Genomic DNA, 21,208 nt, shown 5'->3' with positions numbered 1-21,208 from the left:
ACCCGAAATTCCTTTTTCCCTTCAAACCATTCCCCGACTGCTATATATACCGTTGTGTGATCATCATAGAAATATAAGAAAAGAGATAAGAGAAACGAGAACTAAACGAGAGAACGATATAACGATACGAAGCATATGAACGAATAAATATAGTTACTGTAACTGAGGGTACAGAATTGTGTAATTTCATGCCAGCCAAAACCCTAGATAACCTAGACTAGGAAACGGCAAACGACAACTCCTAGATAACCTAGACTAGGACGTAGCTTTAGACACCCACGAGCGCACGAAGTCACTGCAGATCACCTGCAATCAGCTCATAAACAATATACCAACAACGGGTGTCTAAAAGTGGTGACCTCGACGTGATCAAACGAACAAAAGTGATCAAAAGAACAAAAAAGGATCTGATCAACCAAAGCAAGCAAGCAAAGACGGAACCGTCTTTGGACGAGAATCGAGCCTACTACAAACGTGACACTTCATCGAGCGACTTTCGCCATCGCTCCGGAAGATTCTTCGCCGAGGGAGCACCGTTTGAACCAACAGTTGTATTTTTTATATAGTGAACAAAACCATTTTTCTTGTTTTCTTATATATATCTTTTTATGAAAATATTTACGCCCCCGACTATCGTGGGTCAGCTATATAAACTACAGTAGCCGTATAACATCTCTAACACCTTTACGGTTTTTTTTTAGTTATTGCATACGATGCAAGGCATAACAGAGAACTGGTTTTCTACATACCCATTTCTACCACTCATTAACCACAGTGCACAAATCGTCCAGGAACGGGCTATTCCGAGCACACCCACGACTCCACCACCGCCGGGGTTTCAAAAGGTTAGTGGCATTTCATCTGTGTCGCATAATGTCGCAAGCACACCTTTCGACTTTGTGTCTTGCAATAGCGCAAACGGCCCACCGGTAACCTCCGCGCCGCATACAAACAGGACCTTAAATGTTCCAGCGCCGAGTTGGTATACGGGACCACATTAAAACTACCAGGCCAGTTTTTCGACGAGCCTACCACCACTACCGCGGATCATCGAACGTTTCTCGATGGCCTACGTAAGCGCATGCAATCATTGCGACCAACACTTCCCAGACCGTTATTGCAAAATCCGTCATACATCGATAATAAGTTGTTCTCGTGCACACACGTATTCGTCCGCGTAGATCGGGTTAAGAAGGCTCTAGAACGTCCCTATGACGGACCGTTCCGCGTCGTTAGCCGAGCGGATAAGTATTTTACCATTGATTTCGGAAATCGAGTGACTACCGTTTCCTTGGATCGTCTCAAACCTGCAAACACGCTTTACGATGTTACAATGCAGCCTCGCGACGCAAACGAATCTTTCAGAATTGAAGGGGAGAACGATATATCTAAGATCATATATGATCCCGAACCCGTCGTTCGGCGAACACCATCCCCAAGTAGGATCCCGATACCTATAAATACAAACCGCTTTGGTCGGGCAATTCGTCGACCCGCACATCTGCGATTTTATGAAACAGATTTCTAATTCCCTATTTTTTTAAGCCTGCATAAGGATTATACCTTAAATTTTTCCTTGGGGGGTGACCGGGCAGCGGCAACGCTGCCAAATACATACTGTTTTTTGTTATCTTTATGCTGTGGCGCCGGTTATTGTATCCGGCGGTGCTTAAAAGACGAAGTCGTCCGTGTGTGTACGCGAACACGTGCAATTATAGAAACGAAATATCACAACACCCGATCAAACCCTGGTTGACACCGTACTTTACAAAATACATAACTAACACCCACAACTCACGCACACAGATTACCAGTTGTTTACATGCTTTGTTATTGTGTGTGTGACTATAATTATGCGTGCGGTGTTTAGATGTTTTACAGGCAACCCGAATTCGGACCAAGCTGATCCCGAGAGTCCAACTTTCCTGCCTTTGTATGTGAGACGACGAGCCTCTACAACGAGCACCACTCTGGCATATTTGACTGTGGTTTTCTAATTTTTTTCAATGGCCAAAGGGAGGTGTTGTAGCGGCCCGTCGTAATATTACGTCACACGAATTCTTTTGTCCCCAATATTGACCAAATGTTTGACGTCGCGTGCTAACTTTCCCACAACGCGGCGGATGCACCCTGCCGTTAACCGAGTTAGCGCCGATGTTCCCAATTGTGTCCTTTTTATTGTAATCTCGTTATCGCAATTTATCACGCCGATTCGTCTGACACCCGAAATTCCTTTTTCCCTTCAAACCATTCCCCGACTGCTATATATACCGTTGTGTGATCACCATAGAAATATAAGAAAAGAGATAAGAGAAACGAGAACTAAACGAGAGAACGATATAACGATACGAAGCATATGAACGAATAAATATAGTTACTGTAACTGAGGGTACAGAATTGTGTAATTTCATGCCAGCCAAAACCCTAGATAACCTAGACTAGGAAACGGCAAACGACAACTCCTAGATAACCTAGACTAGGACGTAGCTTTAGACACCCACGAGCGCACGAAGTCACTGCAGATCACCTGCAATCAGCTCATAAACAATATACCAACAACGGGTGTCTAAAAAGGTATAGGCTTTCTCTTATTTTGTGTATAGGGTATAATAATCCTTTAAAACAAATCTGTATTCTGTTAAAACTATACCGTGGAACCCAACGGTGAAACCAAGCCCTCGGTATAATACAACTTCCGAATAATTGGGTTATACACTATATTAGTCTCTTCCACTGATAATAAAAGACAGTGCCTTTAGCCTCTAAACGTTGGCTTCTATACCATGGACCATGGACATCGCAACCGCAAAGAATGACGTATAAGGCCATATCCTGCAGAGCACCATGCGAGGGGATATTTTCTAGGTTATATGAAGGCAACATCTTGACATCCGCCTGAATTACCTACAGACTGTAGGTATGCCTATGTTGATAGTTATATTAAAACGCATGTAGGTGTTTGAACAGTGTATATTCTATTCATTGAAGGAAAAACTATATACACGGTTGGATGGTTATGTAGTAGGGTGGGGTAAGATGGGCCCCTATTCATTCTATTTTCTCGTCCCATTTGGTTGTAAACAAAGAACATTCGAAGAATTATAAAACCGTATCCTCACGACTCCCATAGACTGTTAATTGTTAATTGTTTAATAAAACACAAACAAGATATTTAGTTAATATTTGTTAAGGGTGTCCCGTCTTCCCCCACCCTACTATATATTTGTTTGTTTTTTTCTATCTGTATACAGGTGAAAATACCACAATGGTAGCATTATCAAGCATCGAAACCCGGTGCTATTACGCATGCGCCGCAACAATTGTGCATGCGGAATTCAGCGCTCGGTTCAAATTCAACGGCCGGGACAAATATATTACGGCACCGGTATTATTTGGTAATAATGCGAGCGCCTGCCACTAAATCACAGTGTCGTTGCCTATATACTTGCAGCACATATAAGACATATCTCGATGTAATGCTACGATCACAACTATAAAATGTTTTATCAAAACTATCATCAGTAATTTAAATAAAGGAGATTCCTTGCATCGCTCTTTGGACTAACGATCACGCCGGATACGAAACAATAGGAATTCTTTATTAGCTGTCATCTTCTGCGTCCTATAGCGTAGAGAGGTTGCTGACTAAAGTTACAAGCCATATGGTCAGTTATAGTACTTGCAGAATTGCATAATATTTAAACTAAGGATACCTATAAAAACCACCATGGTAACTGTTGAGCAATTTAGTGAGTTACTGAAGCAAAGCGAAATCCTCGGCATAAGTTGTGAGCAGTTGAATAAACTTAAAGCAGTCGGAGAAATAAAGAATAATGGAAAGAAATGGCATCGTCAAAACTGTGGTTTGCTCGTAGCCGGGTTTTTGTTTTGCCTTGTGGTATGTGTTCCTTCAATTCTTCCGAGAAATCATGCCGTGTTGATCAAGATCTTACTTGATGGGTAAGGATAAAATTACTTTATAAACATAATAAAAATGGATCCTTCTTGTTCAGGTTGTCGGAGGTTTTTGATATTGATGAATTAGACAACTACAGTTGCATTTTAACAAACGAAGTCATCGGGCCTTATGTTCGCATACCTGTGGACTGCAATGCATGCGCAGGAGTCAATAACATTCCTAAAGTTAGCAATCTAACACAGGTAAGAACAATGTTCTTGTTAACCTAAAGTAGCCTACACTAAATATCGCGCCTATGTGTATAGTAGATGGGGGAAAATGGGACGCATTTTCTTTCTATTCTCTTCTTCCTTTTGGTAGTAAACAAAGAACATTCATAGAATTATAAAACCGTGTCCTAACGACTACCCTTAAAACCGTGTCCTAACGACTACCCATCACTGTACTATTATATGGTCAGTACAAGAAATAAAAGTGAACTTGTGCAAAATGCAGTTTACATTAAAGGTTAATCTCTATGTAACAGCTGACGGCCTATTAGCTATTATACCGGCTTAAACCCCATGTTAAAATTTAGGCAACACATGAAAAGTTCTATCTATACCTTTGCTAGGGTCTCTGTAATATACTGTGGCCTAAGTTTAAGATTCTTGATCTAAAATTTACGCCCGTTCAGAATACTCGTATATTGGGGTGGGGGAATGTGAGACACCTTTTTATTTATTTTTTTTTCTTCTCATTTTGTACAAAACAAACAACATTTAAAGAAGAACCTTATTTAAAAAAAATATTTGAATATTAGGTGCTAAAGCAAAAGGTGTCCCATCTTACCCCACAGTTCTGTATAAACTTTAATTTTAGGAAGAATTCCTGAAGAGCTACGCATTCACTATGCAACCCGTGGTAGTACAAGATGGTCTAGCTGACTGGACAGCAAGCGAAATATTTAGCTACGATTATTTCAAAAGTATATACACCCCTGGATCAAAGGTTTAAATCGAATTTTATATTGATAGTGTTTAATTATTTAAACACTATAATTAAACATGCAGGCTCTTAAGCAAGTCAACGAAAAATGCCAATTCTTTCCTTACGCGACAAACATATCTGGCCTGGAAGAATTTTTTAACATGTCGCTAAGTCGAGTGGAAGGAAAAGAAGATCATTGGTACATAGGGTGGTAAGTTAAGCCATTTTTAACGCCGACATAATTTGAGATTGGCTGCGTTGTGTTACGACCATGATGACTTTAGTTAAGTAAATCTCGTAAAATACGTTTTTTTTGTTTTCTTTTTATTTTGGGTGTTTAACGTCGTTAGCAATTACTAATCTTCGTGTGCGTCTTACGGTTTTTTCCCCAAGCACACTTTTTGAGCAAATGTTCCTCTAAACTGCGAAGTGTTTGACTTCGTGTGGTCAGTGGTGTTTAAAAACTAGAGTGCTGGAGTTGTGGCGTGTTAAGCTTTATACATGAATATTATATGAGTAAGTTTTCAATGTGCGTCTAAACGTTGTGTTGCTGTAAAGGTATAAAGAACCTTTATTTCATTATGTCGTTGCGTAAAGTGTTTTACGTTGCAAGTTAAGAAACTAGCAATTTGTGGCAGTATAGGCCGTGAATGCATTGCCAAGGCCATTATGTTCAGTGTCATATAAGGTTATTTCAAATTTTCATGCCAACTCTTTCCGCATGACAGGAGTAATTGCGAAGGACAGGCAACAAACGAGTTACGAAAACATTACAAGCTTCCTTACTTCCTCCCCCAAGAGTTGGACCACAGCAAACTTGATTGGGTGTTTATGGGTTTGCCTGGTCACGGCGCACCAATGCATGTAGAGTATTTGCAATGTATTTTATCGCGGATAATATATAGGTCTTTATATTTTTCGTTTTTTTATGTATGTAGATCGACTTTGTAAAGACTTCTTCGTGGCAGGCCCAGCTTCGTGGGCAAAAGAAATGGACGTTTGAAACTCCTCCAGAATGCTTCGGGGTATGTTCATCAAAACTCGAAGTAACGGTAAACCCAGGAGAAATAAGTACGTTTAAAGTTCCACATTTCTACTACGCGTTGTCCACATAACATTAAACCCTTTTTTGAAATTTACTTTTAGTTGTTCTTGACGGAAACAGATGGTTTCACCAAACTCAAATCAAAGGCAACGACATGAGCATTGTGATCGGTTCGGAATATTACTAAAGTTAACCTGATTTATTCATCATTTGTAATACAGTAGGGTGGGGGAGACGGAATTAATTATAGCACATATAATAACCAAATATCCCGATCGTGTTTTAAACTTTAAACAATGGTCTCTGGGAGTCGCAATGATATGGTTTTGTATTTTTTGAATGTCTCATTTTTCCCCACCCTACTATATCAAATAAATTGAGAGCAGGGTTTTTAAATATCGAAAAAATGGTCGTTTTGTTTCTCTTATTGCTGCAATTATTAGTGTATATGTTGTCACGTGGTTGTTTAACTGCGTTGCTCATAATTTGTAAATAAAATCGCTCAACACAGACAATCAATTTATAATTTAGCGCAACAACTGTTGTCGCACCATAAAAAATTGCAATAGCTTCTCGCAAAGTCTGTAAAATTAAAATTTATTTCAAGCAAAAAAACTATTGTTTGTGGGGTTTTTTTAAAGATAGTAGAAACTTCTTGCGAGGCTCTGGCGGGCACACTGTACGTCGGCAGGACTTTTACTGCAAAGGAAATTTTGGTAGATTAGGCGCACAGTATGCTATAACAATTGACGCTATTATTTGATTAACTTTTCTGCTTAAACATTTTTAAAGAGGGGTGCAGTTGTTTGCTATTTAAAACTCGTTTTGCCGTTTAAACCACGCGTCACTAGATCTGGCCTTCGGAAAAAGTATGCAAAAAGCCAAACCTAAAAAAAATCTTCAAATGTTCAGCTTGTTAGTAATTTAGTTTAACCCAATACTCAACCGAAGACGAATCCGATTTGGAAAAAAATGTATTTTCTTTATTCACCATTCTACGCAAAATCTCACTTCACACTGTGAATAAGTCAGCCATTGTATGTTCCATCACAACAAATGTCGCATAATCGGTGGTTTATATACGGACTCTGAGCACAACCAAACAATGGCTTTCTCTTTACACACCTTTTATTTATGGGCAAAAAAGACGTGGTCATGTATTCCTCTTTACGTAAGGTAAGGTTTACGTAAGGTAAGGTATTTATCACGTAACATTTTGCCTTTGTGTCAAATTTAATATTAGTTCATTGGATCGCAGACCACAGTCATTTCACAAATTACAGCACGCGACTGTAGCCGCGCTTTGGGTTTGATAACGATTTTTGTGATACCTCTGCGGTTTTGTAGCACCTTACGCCAAGTGACGTCACGTGAGAAACTACATGCGTCAAAATTGCGCATTCCTGTTTATTATCAACACAAACGGCAGCGTAAGTTATACTTTCTAAATTTATAACGTTCTATCGAAGTGTAACTGCAGTAAGATTTTTTGCCATGTATTAAGTCAAGTGAAGATTTGGTTATAGTTTATTTTTCAAATACGTGCCCATCCATTAGACCTCTATCTACTTTATTATGTTTTTGATTGAAGACAAGTGTTTTCAAAAGACACACAAAAGTTGTTTTACGCACGTTTTTATCATCATTTAAAAATATATAAAATAGATTTTACTTCCTTGGTCCCCTGTTATAGTTTCTAAGTTTTACTGCTAAAAGACTTTACTTTGTAGAATATTCTGTGCCAATATGTAAACGTATTAAAGTCTGCAGTTACTGCAAAATGTTTGACTGCTATTATTAGGTTTAAATCCAGTATGGAGATACACATCCTTGATGACACAGTTGAACCAGTTGACTACGGGTTTACTCAAGAAATTTCACCAAACTTCGGATATTGCGAATCACTCGGAGAAGCAGATGAAATAATACGAAACTATCAAGAAAAAACTCTCACCAAATTCTGTGTCTGTAAGTCAGGAAAAAACTTTGGCCAAAAAGGTAAAAATACGTGTCTTAGCATATTGTAACTTAATTATTTCTTTGAAATTTTTTCCAGATTGGCAAAAATCAAGTCACTTTATAAGTTTTGAATCGGAAAGAGGAAATATTCGTATTCCTTTTGATGGGATTCCGTTTATGGTTATTGGGACCAAAGTACTGCAGTGTCAGCATGGGAAGGACAGCCACAAAAAATCTAAGGAACGATACAAACAGATGAAGGCAAATAATAGCTTTTTTCATATTTTCCATTTTTATTCATTTTGCCGACCACAAAGTTTTGTAGCCGTGGTTCTCAATGATAACAAAGAAGCCTATAGTAAGCCATGCTTCATCATATGCTAACTAACTTATTGTCGTTTTTGGCCCAAGTTTCAAACTCTTATATTGCGATTGGCCTATAGACCTGTTTTGCTATCATACCTATAACCTAAGAATGTAAATAAAATGATATTTGCCATTTTTTTCTAGGACCTCAAGGAAGGTTTTCGTACCAGTAGGGATTCCACTGATTTAACGTACATTTGCACTCAAGGCTTAAAACTCTTATGTGAATATATATATGGTCTATAACAAAGTAAAGAAGAAATGCAAATTGTTTAAACCTTGTTTTTTGGATATAGGAAAGAGGAGAGTACCCACCAAGTAAGAAGCAACGAACACTGACAAATCCTACAAAGAAGAAAGATTGTCCAGCTACCATACATCTCAGAGAAGTTGTTACTTTTCCAGAGTTTCAAGTAAGTTATAAACTGTAGGAATATTTTGTTGTGTGCGTGTGTTTATTGTTGCATGAAAAAAAAAGTGGCAAATGCTTTTTAATCTGTGTTTTTTTTTGACAAGAAAAGTTCATGATTTAACTTAACATGAAAATGGCAAAAATTCCCCATTGCGTTCTAGTCTTATAGATACACTAAATTGGCTTGAGTTTAAACCGTTGTGCATTGCATGCTTGTTTACAAGTTCTGCAAAAGTTATTTCTATGTATGCTCATTGCTTATACAGTCATGCCTACTGTATCGTATCGGTATCGACGGTATGTATGACTTTTTTTATGTATTTATGTATGTACACCATTTTATAGGCTACTGCATTATTTTAGATGTTAAAAGACACCGCAAGATACCGAAGAAAAATATCTTGTGACATTCGTACTTTGCTTAAGAATGACCCAAGTAAAATACAAATGGAACGAAGAATTTATATATTGCTACCTTTCATAAATGAACATAAGTTTCATATCATTGGGCAGGTAGGTATTCTTTATATTATGTTCTATTTAATAGGAAAATTTTTTATTATTTCGTATGCTTAAATTGGGCCTGAAAATTAATAAAACCTACAAAGAGTGAAGTTGGCATTTAGAGATTATTGAATATGGTCAGAACTCGAGGTAATAAGATATATGGTCTACAGTTAGAGGTTAAAAGCTGGACATTGGAAATCTTATTTTAAGTTGTCACCTTCGAGTTTACAAATTTGAACTGAAATACAGCCATCAAAAGAACAATATTTATTATCTATTTTACTTTGGATTGTTCCCTAGCACTTCGCTTATGTAAATAGGTGCATTGTGTTGTAGTTTTACTATTATTATAATAAAGCCATTCTTTTACAGTGTAATCCCAACTTGAAGCAAAATGTTGATCCTCAGTTGGTGGAAAAAATTTATGAACTTGTTAATGTTAGTGGAGTGGACAGCATTGATGAAATGGTGCAACTTTTAAAGAATTTCGTCTTGGAAATTTTTGTTGGAAAAAAAATGCCACCGGTTTCAAATAAAAGGTTTTACCCATCAAAGAAAGATATAAGAGAGCATATGGCAAATGCCGTGGCAAAATTGAGGTAAACATGTAAAATGCTTTTGATTTGTTCACCCGGCATTTTAAGGTTTAATACACTGCATGAGGCAATTTACATTCAAAGCGGAGATGTCTGGTTTTTCTCAAAAATAATTTATTTTATTTATATTGTACAAGGCTTGTAGTGTATATTTGCACTTCTGAGTGTGCTTACATGGTGGTGGGTATATCAGTTTGTGTTGTTTTGTTAAACAATAATTTAAACACTTAAAAAACAAAACAACATTTTTAAATTTAAAATAAAAAAAAAATCATTTATTTTTTAACCTATAATGTGCTCATTAAACTATTAACAAACTTATTCTTACATAAGCTTTTGTTACCAGGCATGTAACGTCCTATTTCGGTCATCTTCATCACAGTAAAAAGAATATAAATTGTCATATCAGCTCAAATTATTTTAAAACTTCATTTGAATCCAATTATTCTGTTACAGACTCTCCAAGTTCCAAGGCAGCTCCATTGAAATGGATGATAAAGTAATGGAATGGTTGCACAAACAACCTGAGAATTGTTTATTCTATCAACCATGTATCATTCAAAAAGTTACCGATGCAAATGAGTATGTAATATTAATTCATAAACTCAATTCACATTTGTAGTATATAGGGTTTAACCCTTTAGGGATGAGATGTGTTTTAAGAAATTTCCTGATTTTTACCTATTGTCACTTATTCCTCTTTTGGAATGAGGTCATCAGAAAATTGTGTTTATGTGTAATTTGATTTATAAACAAGCTATACCTAAAATATATGGAATAAAATGCTCCTGTTGTGATGTTGTCCCACCATTTTAGATTAGAGAGAGAGAAATTAAGATTAACATTGTAAAAAAAAGTTTTAAAAACAAATATTTTGAAAACCCCCTTAAAGCTATTTTTCTGCTTTACAGTGACGAGTTGTCATCTGTAAGTGATTTCTGGCAGAACTTTTGTTTTTTCTATCAAACTCGTGAACAGCAACGTCTAATGGCGATGTATGGAAATGAAATCTGTATACTTGATGCTTCATTTAAGTTAAACAAGTAAAAATTGTTTGTGTTTTATAATTTGTTTTGTTTTTCTATGATTGTACATGGACAACCTTAAATGTAAATCTTTAATTTTCAACTGGTGGAAATTTTACTCTGGTTAAACCACAAAATCTTGTTTGAAAAATTGAGGCAATGGTTTATAAATATTCTTATATTTGAAATTGTTTATATAAGATGTTCTCTCCCACTTTAATTAGATCAAAATTTGTTTAAATAAACTATTTTTAAAGAATAACTGTTTCTAAATATAAAATAGGATTTTGAAAATATGTTTTTTACGGTAACACTTAAATGTTAAATTTTGAAGTCAATTTTTAGTTTAAAATATTCGGCTAAAACTTATGATTTTTCTTGATTTTTTCTCCCAAGATGTTCCCTCCCCCTTTATTTCATCCTGGTGCGAACAAACGTTGACTACCAGGTAGTTGCTACGTTTATCGTACAAGAAGAAACTCCCGATGCTCTTGTGGAAGTCTTTGATCTGTTAAAAGATAAAAACAATAACTGGTCTCCCAAGTATTTTATGATAGATGCTGATGATACGGAAATCAATGCAGTTAAGCAAGCTTTCCCAAGTATGTATGTGTAGTGCAGTGATTCTTAACCTTTTTGCTCATCACTAACCAATCCTTGCAAACCCTCCTACAATAGCTTTATAACAAAACCATAGGAATTTATTTTTTATAGAAGTAACCGCGTTCCTTAATAACAATTTTTGCACAGATGGCTAAGAAACCCTGGTTTAGTGTAACTACTTGAATGAAGGATACTTATTACTTATTTACCCTTGCAAGGCAGAGAAACGACAGTAGATATAACATTGGTTTTAGGTTTTAGTTGTAGCTCAGTTTGTATCAGTGGACTATATCACTATTCACTATGTCACGTTAAATAGGAATGGAAACAGAAAGATCATTGGCCATTGCTCAATTGTATAAAAGAATCAAACCATTTCTAAAACTTTCCAAATTTGTATAAGCTGCTGCTGCCACACATTTTTAATTCTTACAGGGCTACATTGGAAATTTTTAAACCAATACATTTCAACTTCTTCTTTCATTATTTTTTTTAGCAAAGCAAATTATTGAATGTTGGTCAGCAAAGTAATCATTTGGCTTTAGTAGCGTTATTACACTGCACAATTTATATAAACAATGTTTTATTCCAGCATGCCAGATGTATGTGAGTGACTTCCATCGAGAACAAGCTTGGTGGAGATGGTTACATACGGAGAGTAATGGTGTTTCTATGAATGATGTACTTCCGCTTATTATGCAACTAAGGTGGGAAATATCGCAAATAGAAAATTTTTGCACTCTTTTTAAGAAACTAATTTTCATTTGATTATTTTAAATTGGTAATTTACATATTTGTTTTAGTTTTCTGTTAAATTTGTAATGTATGAATTTTCTCCTCCGTTAAATATAACCTTTTTATTTGTTATGTAATATATATTTAACTAATATATACCACAGGAGCTAATTAAAATATTAAGGGCAGCATAATATCGCTAAATGTTTTCTCTTAAAGAAAGGCGCTAATTTTTTTTCCTGAAAATATGAAATTATATTCCAATAATATTGAAATAACAGATCTGTTGCTGAATCTAAAACAATCCAAGAAACTGAAGCTTCGTTAAATCGACTCACATCTCATCCTGTTTGGGTCGTGAACAAAAAACTTCAGTCCTGGTTTCAAAACTCATGGCTTCGTTATAAGGAGGTTATATTTCATTTCAATTGATAGATCTTATTTTTAAGTTAATAATATCCAGATCTATCTTTTATAACATCTCAGTAGGAGTAGTTCGATAGTCTGTGTTGTGTTTATTCATTGTAGTTTTTTAAAGCTTGCCTGGCAAATGAATTTTGTCAATTTAGTTCATGCGACTTGATTTAGGTCACACACATCAAAATTTGTTAGAGGGAAAATTAAAGTTTGCTAAAAGTTTTTTCAAATTTAAGAAGAAACTTAACAGCAGCAGTTTGTATATTGAAGGGTTTGTTTTTTAAAACCTCAAAATTTAATTATTTAACAACTGACTTTTGTTTACCAGAGATGGATTTGGGCATATCGTAGCAACGCGATACTAATCCAAATAAACATGAGAAATGGAATTGATGTTCAAAACCAGCAGTTCAAACATGATGTGTTAATGAACAAAAGACATTTGTCTCTTGTAGAGTTGACTACATTGTTAATAGAAACTTTGTTACCACAAATCTACAGCAGGTTGGTTTTCATGTGTTTTGTCATTTTATTATCTGTGTTTTTCATTTTTTCAGGTAATTTTATGTTGTATTTAAAGAGATTGGTAATTAATTATATGTGTTTTCTCTTTAACAGTTATAGCTTTTATAAATTGGGAATTGTTAAACATTAGGGGAATGTATAACTAATACTTTGTGTGTGAAATTATATTGTAGGAAATTTACTAAAGCAATTAGGAAATTTACTAAAGCAATTTGTAACCGGCGCCGTGGCTCAGTGGTTTAGGCGTCCGCATCGAGAACCGAAGGGCCCCGGTTCGATGCTCGACGGCGGTACTAAACACTGATCGGCGTATGTGTCCTTGGGCAAGACACTTAACGGACATTGCTCCAGCCCAGCGGTCACTTATGGGTTGTCCAAATTACAGTCATACACAGGAAAAAACAAACAATTACCCACAAAGTTGCATATATGTGGTGACTCGCTGCCCAGACGAGGATAAACCTTCTGTGGAAGTGTGTCCGGTTGTGACGCTGTGAGTACGAGTGTAGTTCTCGAATGATGTTCGCGAATCGTGTGAGAACGAGTTCGCAGAAATGGACCGCAGATGGAGTCCCATATATACCGGTCAAGAATCGGGACAAAAAACGGAACTTGGTCGGACCGGAGAACGAGTTCGCAGAAATAGTCCGCAGATGGAGTCCTACGGGTCAAGAATCGGGACAGAAAACGGGACTTGGTCGAAACGGAGAACGAGCCCGCAGAAATAGTCTACAGATGGAGTCCTATATATACGGGTCAAGAATCGGGACAAAAAACGGGACTTGATCGGAACACTGGAGTCGGAACATGATAACAAGAACTTCACTACCGCGAGCACGTCACTTCCGGACAAACAAGGGTGTTGGGGTAATGGGCCAAGTCTGGCCTAAATCCCAGGTCTTCACAGACCTCACCCATACATAATAGAAAAAAAAATAGAAAGCAATTAGCACAAGGACACTAAAAAAAATTCCATTTACTAAATATATTTATATGGGGTAAGATGGGATAATGTAAGCACCTAATACTTGTATTTTCTAATGTTGTTTCAAATAGTTAACAACGCTCTTTTAGAGTCGTTAGGTTATACAATTCTGTAAATAACCTTTGTTTACTACCTAATGAAACGAGAAATTCGAGAATGAAAACATGTCCCAATTTACCTCACCTACTATATCTCAAACAAAAGCTTTTTAGCTTTTTCTCTGTCTTAAGAAATACTAGTGTCTTTGTGTTAATTGCTTTGGTAAAAATGTACATGATAACAACTATATCTTATATGTTAGGTATGTTGAGTTGAACCTCATATCATATGCGGAAAACACAACCTGTTCAAACAATATTTCTCCTTATCTGCAAAACCGACCACAGGAATTCACCCAACATTGCTTGTCACAACTACCTGTGGCTAATGACTTTGGTAAAGATCTCATTAAAAAGGTAATGCAACAAAACATATTTTTTATTTATCTCTTTAATCACAATAACAAATATCACATTAGAAAACGTTACTTTATCTATGTTAAGTAAAATGTGTTAAAAACTAGGCCGAATTGTTATTTCATAAATGTTTGTTACTGTTTGAGATATAGTAGGTGAGGTAAATTGGGACATGTTTTCATTCTCAAATTTCTCGTCTCATTTGGTAGTAAACAAAGGTTATTTACAGAATTGTATAACCCAACGACTCTAAAAGAGCGTTGTTAACTATTTAACACAATATTAGCAAATACAAGTATTAGGTGCTTACATTATCCCATCTTACCCCATATAAATATATTTAGTAAATGGATTTTTTCCAGATTGATGATAAAACTTTTCGTGTCAACAGTCTATGTGGCTTACTTGTATTTATTGTGTGCCTTGGTTCTGAGAGCGAATTCCCTTCGTGTCAGTGTCATGTTTGGACAAGTACATGGTGGCCATGCCCGCATCTATTAGCATTGTTAGAACACAAACTTATTTCATGGTGCCAGTTATCAAGCGCTTACCGGTTGCTGCCGTTTTTGAAAATTGACCACGGAGTCCTGGGTCGTGAGAATTCGAACAGTGACACTTCTGATTCAGTTTTGCTTTGTAAAGACCCAGATGATAGCCATGAAATGGTGAAATTAACTGATGAAGAATCCACTGTCAACACTTCGATTATCTGTGAAGAAAAAACAGATGAAACCTTAAACAATTTTAAAACGAATATGCCACAGAATTGGGAAGTTGTCATATTTGGGGAATAAAGAGTTATTGCACAAGACCTTATAGTTAATTTTTGGTTCAACAGTTGTTGTAGGGACTTCATAACGCTAGGACTAACTTGACATTCAGTATATTAGGTAAATAAACGAGAGGCATTAAGCTACGAACAAATGTATGGACAGCAAGAGTATGAAAGATAACACTGATCTTTCACAACAGAATGGCTTTTGTAGAATAAAGCACACATGCGAAAGCAGTACCGAGTAAAGGTGGCTGTACAAAGTATCCGCAATTCGTCCGTTTTGTCCAGATTTCGCTTCCGCACGCGGAATTCAGAAATGGGTTTGCACGAATTCGCATGCTGGATACTGTGTACAGCCACTTTAAGAATATTTTACACGTGAAAGTAGGGTCTACATAGTTTGCTCGAAGAACAGTCAACCGCTCCACTATAGCTATATACAGTTATGAGGTTGGGAAGGATTTATTCCGACTATTTAGTGTTGCTTCCGTTTACATTGTTTGTTCAATAACTGCAGGTCTTGCAACAATGCTAATCCCACAGTGGAAATTTATTATTGTGGCGACTTGCATGACGTCGACTGATCACACCTTCGTGCATATTATGTGTGGTGGACTTTATCTCTTGTGGATTAACCGCATTGATTCTCCCTTTTATTTTACGTCAACCTCCACACGACTGTATTCCGGTTACCTGCAACGTACTACAATATTGCTTTATAAAGTTAGTTAGTAAATAAAATAAGATCTACAGACTAAAGAAGTGGTGACTTATATATACTTTGTTTTTGTAAAAAGTAATTCGTATAGAACCTCGATATTAAAACCGAGTATGTCCCAACAATAACTCAAAAACACTTTAGGCCGCTCAAAAATAACTCAAAAAACACTTTAGGCCGCTTTTCGTTTCAAGTAAAACACTCTGGGCGCTTTTGGTTGAGGTCTGTTGCTTTCTTCATGTGCTCTTTAAAACGACACGCATTCGTGCATAGACCTGCGGGTTAACCATGCAGAATGGCTCGCATAATGTTTACTGTACTGCGCAATATGATTCGTGGCACTTTTAGGGATAACAGTTTAAGTATAGGTAAGTAAGAATCAGTAGCATATCGACCTAAAAGTGTGTTTCAAATATATATCATGGGTGAGTGTGAGAGTTAAAAATTGAGACTGAGTTTAGATAAAACGAAACTTGCAATTAATTGCAGTCGATGAAAATGATATCGAACATAATCACTCTGTGCTCCAACGTATAAAGACCAATCTGAAAAAGGTTAGCCCTGAAACAGTTCGATTTTTGAACAGTTTTTTTTTACACGATATCTTTTTAGCGATGGGGCTGGGTGATCGTGGTGGCAACCTTCTTTCTACATACAGCACCTAGTCTGGAAATAGCAAGTTTTGGTACAATCGTGTCCTCATTATCTGATGAACTCAATGCCACGAGATTCGAATCAGGTAAACTAAACTAACGCATAAACTCTAGTTCCCATATACTTTTCGTTGATGGTATTGCAGTTTCCATTTGAATAGGTATACTGTATTTGTAAATTCATAAAATATAGGCTACAGTGGGCAGAACCTACGTGGCACAGTAGCAAATATTAAAAATGTCGACGCCTTCCGCACGTTTATTTTCTCAATTTTCAGTATAGCATAAATTACTACCATGGCGTCCTGTATAAAGGTATGAGGGCGACATGGTTACTATACCAATATAGCCTGTGTTTCAGAAATAATTAAACGACCCGCATTAGTGTATAACGCCTTATTTGCATGATAATTGGCACAGATGCAAAAGGTTTTTTTTATGTGTCGCAAGTATACAGAATTCCGTAATACCTTTGAGCCTTTACTCTAGTCTCCAGCTTGTTCTTTCAGGGTGGATTGGATCGCTGGTAATCGCTTTCTCGGTGGGGTTTTCACCGGTGAGCAACATTCTAATACAAAGTTGTCTTGGTGCGCGATATGTTGCGTTGATTGGGGTAATTGGAGCTTCGGCTGCTTTGGTAGCAACGTCATTTGTTCGTAATCTGTATTTGATGTTTCTTACTTACAGGTTAGGACACATAAAGCAGATATATAGTAGGGTGGGGGGAGATGGAACACCTTTTCATTCTATTTCCTGGTCATATTTCGTAGTAAACAAAGAACATTCAAAGAATTATAAAACCGTATCCTCACGACTCCCAATAGAGTAAATAGACCATTGTTAATTTTTAAAACACGATCAGGATATTTGAATATTAAGTGCTAAAGGTGTCCCATCTTCTCCCAACCTACCATATATATGCAGCTGAAAGAGCGTCTTTAAAATTACCCTCGAAACTTCTCATTTTTCATATTTTTTTCACAGCGTTTTATTTGGCATATGCTTCAACTTCATCATTAACTCGGGTGTGGTGTTGGTTGGCGCATATTTTCCAAACAAGAATCAAGCTCTTGCAACTGGACTTGCATCAAGCGGAATGTCTTTCGGTAAAACGTTGTTGTGATGCTTACACATTATACAAAATAGCTAACTTATAACCTTTGTTTTTTACAGGCTCATTATTATCTAATGTCATATCCGAAGTTATTGTTACAAGATACGGATGGCGCCGACGAATTCAAATATTTGCGTCAATCATATTTGTGATTGGCATACCATGTGTAGCAACATTCAAACCGGCAGTAATAAACACATCTCCACGTGAAGGTATATTCAAACTAACGCCAGGTTGCTAGACTTTTTTATTGTGTTTTACCAGAAAACTCCGCTATACGATAACGATCGGCAGGCCAAACAGATGTGAAGCGTTTATAACCTTGTGTAAAACACCTTTTTCTATTTGTGGTTGTTTGCAACTTTATGTTGGGGCGTGAGCTATTTTCTACCCACCGTGTTTCTTGTAAGGACTTTCTAAATACCCTTTAATTATGGGATTGGCAAGTACAACATTTTACTATCCCAATATTTCTTGCAGATCGATTACATGGAAAGTATCGATATTCCGTCTGCAACCGGTGCTTGGGTATTAACTGTATACGGGGTTGCCTCCTTTATTGGCAGAATACTTGGCGCTGTTTTTGGTGAAAAAATCATGGCTTACGGTTCAAGGTTTGGGGAAGATTCATGCAGAAGATTCAGTCTTGCTTCCGTTTATGTTGTTTGTGCAGTAATTGCAGGTCTTGCAGCAATGCTAACGCCACAGTGGAAATTGCTTGGTGTTGTCTACGCTTACATAATAGGTATATAGTACTGTGGTGTAAGATGGATATCGTTAGCATATAGTATGTTTTATATATTTCCTGATCGTTTTTTAATAATTAACAACGCTCTTTTGACTGGTAAAGATATGGTTATATCAATTTGTAATTCGGTATGCTATGGTTTTATCTATAAATACTGTATAGTATTGTGGGGGTAACGGGAAACCTTTAGCACCTATTATCCAAATATCATGATCGTGTTTTAAACAATTAACAACGGTCTATGGGGATTGTGAATATACATTTTTAGATTTATTAAAGTGTTCTTTGTTTACTACCAAATGGGACGAGAAAATGGAATAAAAAGGTTTCCCATCTTCCCCCACCCTACTATCTTATGCTAATTAGTTTAAAACGTGTTCATTCATTAGATCTGTGATCTCTTGTTGTAAATTATTTGCAAAGAAATCCTATGTACAAGAGCCATAGAAATATAGGTGTTTATACGACTCTGCTATGTACAATAAAAATCGAAAAAAAATGATCAAAAGTAAACAAGGCCTAATGCGATGTATATAGTTGTAATTATCGGAAGAGCATTATGTCTCACGTAATAAGACATATGGTTGCCTCAGACACAATATTTTCCAGCTGGACCGTATATTTTAGGCCTCATATTGTATTTATTGCGACCTACAGTGCATGCGCAATAGCACCAGGTCCAAATTCAATGTTCGGTACAAATATATCACGATACTGGAGTTGTACAATGCGTATTTTTAACCTAATTTTTTTACTATTAATCTATAAGGAAACGTGCCTATTCATTAGTGCCCATCTCTCTTGTTGATAAAAATTTCGGCGCCAACTGAGACAAGTTTGTTAAAATTCATGACGTCAGGACATCAACGAATATTGCTGCTGTACACTGTTGTTTATGAATGATTTGTTGCAGTTTTAGTTTAACCGACGCGTATAGGATTAGGAACGCTATTTTATAAAAAAAGTAACAGGTTGCTATAAAACGACAAAAAAAGGATCAGAAAACGGTGTTTGTATATGTTCAAGACGAAAAAATCTCGTTTAAGGAAATGTGTTGAAATCATGATTCTTGTACCATAGTTTAAAAAATACGACATTTATTAAACTATGTTTATACTCCCATGAGCTGCATTTGGATTGGTTATATAGCTATAGCTGAATGTGACTTACTTTATCCTCGCGTGGCCGGAAAACGACGGTCGTTATAACACGGGTGTTAATACACCTCATGTCAGCAGTCATCTTACGAGTTATTACCATGTATGTTACTTCGTGGGTGAATATTTTTTGTTTTAGGATTTTTTTTATATATTATATAGTTGATAATTTGGACCACCCATTAGTGACCACTTGGTTGAAGCAATTACCGACTACCGTTAAATGTCTTGCCAAAGGACACATACGCCCACAATGGTAGCAGCGACGAGCCTTGAACCCATTACTTCTGGGTTACAGGCAGGCTCGCCAACCACTTTGCCACCGCGCCGGACGATCTCACCTTATTAAGATAATTTACGTCTTTCATGATGTTTATCTAGTCACCTGCTGCCTTGTATTAGTGTGTTTTAGTGTTACATTAATTTTTAATTAATGTTAGGTACAACAACATAAGTATCATTGATGGTTTTTAGTTAATTGTTAGTGCTTGGCCAGTAAATCCCTTTAATTATGGATAAACCGGGATCAAAAATGGATGAAGCAATTATAAATAGAATGAAACATTTTGAGACGTTTTATGAGCAAGCTCCTCCAGGAATGGTGAAGGAGAGAGAAGAAGCTCCCGAAGAATGTATTCCTGACACAGATGGTAATCGTGAGGCGCGTGAGTTTTTAGCTAATGCTCCGAAAAAGGGATTATGGATGCCGCTGGGAAAAGAAGTAAAAGTAATGCAGTGTTGGAGGTGCAAGAACTATGGTCACAGGACTGGGGATAGGGAGTGCCCATTGTTTCAGTCTGGAAATGCTGAAATTGAAAAGTTTCGAGCCGCTCATGAAGATCCAATGCATGGGATGTTGGATAACAAAGCGAAGGCCGAGCAGGAAAACAAACTTCGCTTCTTGCAACAGATGCTGGAAGGATCAACCTCTGATGAAGATTCTTCTTCCAAAGAAGAAAGCCCTAAGAGGAAAAAGAAGAAGACGAAAAAGAAAAAAGAAAAATGGGTTGAAAAAGAGACTTTAGACAAATCATCTTCGAGTAAAAAAAAGAAAAAAAAAGACAAAGAGAAAATCTCGTCAAATAAACATAAGCGAAATGCAGATAAAAGTTCATCGGATGATGAATGTAGAAACAAAAATCATAAATCTAAAAAACATAAAAGTGATAAAACACACAAGAAAAAGCACAAAGCAAAATAAAAATACTTTGCTGTATTGTTACTGTTTGTACAGTGTATGCAATGATATTATTAGATAACGAATTATTTTATTATCAATTTCTCGATTTACCCAAACCAAAACATAAAAAAAGTGAATTGGTTTTTGTTTGGTTTTGAAGTGCTATTAGGATCTTGTACACGAAGCTGATCTATATATAGTATTAAGTTACTATCTACAAACCAGGTATAAGAATCATTTCAATGAACTGTTTTGCCTTTCTGTCATTTTAAATATTTTTATATATTTATTGCAAAGGTATTTCTTAGTTAGGTGTGCAAATATTTCAAAGTAGGTTAGCCTGTG

At 36.4% G+C, this 21,208-nt stretch overlaps 3 protein-coding genes and 1 pseudogene across 6 annotated transcripts; all 4 read left to right on the top strand.

Annotated features, from left to right (window-relative positions):
* The first annotated feature begins 48 nt into the window (after nucleotides 1–48).
* LOC149739954 (bifunctional arginine demethylase and lysyl-hydroxylase JMJD6-like) lies at nucleotides 49–7,093 on the top strand. Its single transcript, XM_089871497.1, has 8 exons — nucleotides 49–2,574; nucleotides 2,760–3,960; nucleotides 4,014–4,161; nucleotides 4,781–4,909; nucleotides 4,972–5,099; nucleotides 5,617–5,752; nucleotides 5,827–5,959; nucleotides 6,035–7,093. The coding sequence occupies exons 2-8, from the start codon at nucleotides 3,728–3,730 to the stop codon at nucleotides 6,118–6,120; spliced, it is 993 nt and encodes a 330-aa protein (XP_089727623.1). The 5' UTR covers nucleotides 49–2,574; nucleotides 2,760–3,727; the 3' UTR covers nucleotides 6,121–7,093.
* Nucleotides 7,094–7,603: 510 nt separating this feature from the next.
* LOC149739953 (uncharacterized) lies at nucleotides 7,604–15,329 on the top strand. The gene is made up of 13 exons (XM_089872108.1): nucleotides 7,604–7,931; nucleotides 7,990–8,153; nucleotides 8,555–8,671; nucleotides 9,034–9,183; nucleotides 9,550–9,776; nucleotides 10,230–10,355; nucleotides 10,685–10,816; nucleotides 11,195–11,400; nucleotides 11,994–12,108; nucleotides 12,418–12,547; nucleotides 12,882–13,057; nucleotides 14,365–14,518; nucleotides 14,881–15,329. Exons 1-13 carry the CDS (start codon nucleotides 7,748–7,750, stop codon nucleotides 15,310–15,312), a joined length of 2,313 nt encoding a protein of 770 aa, XP_089728234.1. The 5' UTR covers nucleotides 7,604–7,747; the 3' UTR covers nucleotides 15,313–15,329.
* A 147-nt stretch (nucleotides 15,330–15,476) lies between these two features.
* LOC149739952 (monocarboxylate transporter 14-like) lies at nucleotides 15,477–19,247 on the top strand. Of its 3 annotated transcripts, XM_089872115.1 has the most exons (8): nucleotides 15,477–16,379; nucleotides 16,501–16,565; nucleotides 16,624–16,750; nucleotides 17,174–17,351; nucleotides 17,649–17,770; nucleotides 17,838–17,990; nucleotides 18,043–18,183; nucleotides 18,259–19,247. In XM_089872115.1, exons 1-7 carry the CDS (start codon nucleotides 16,307–16,309, stop codon nucleotides 18,060–18,062), a joined length of 738 nt encoding a protein of 245 aa, XP_089728241.1. In that variant the 5' UTR covers nucleotides 15,477–16,306; the 3' UTR covers nucleotides 18,063–18,183; nucleotides 18,259–19,247. The 3 variants fall into 3 exon arrangements, with proteins under 3 accessions (XP_089728241.1, XP_089728239.1, XP_089728240.1); XM_089872113.1 differs by lacking the exon at nucleotides 18,043–18,183; XM_089872114.1 differs by lacking the exon at nucleotides 18,043–18,183 and having other exon boundaries at nucleotides 15,477–16,436.
* Nucleotides 19,248–20,043: 796 nt separating this feature from the next.
* Nucleotides 20,044–21,159, top strand: LOC149739951 (retinitis pigmentosa 9 protein homolog pseudogene; annotated as a pseudogene). Its single transcript, XR_016384388.1, has one exon. The product of XR_016384388.1 is annotated as a retinitis pigmentosa 9 protein homolog pseudogene (transcript).
* Nucleotides 21,160–21,208: the final 49 nt, after the last annotated feature.

Source organism: Ciona robusta, chromosome 2, assembly GCF_009617815.1.
Source record: "Ciona robusta chromosome 2, ASM961781v2".
NCBI classification, from domain to species: domain Eukaryota; kingdom Metazoa; phylum Chordata; class Ascidiacea; order Phlebobranchia; family Cionidae; genus Ciona; species Ciona robusta.
This window is presented reverse-complemented; position numbering and strand designations above follow the sequence as displayed.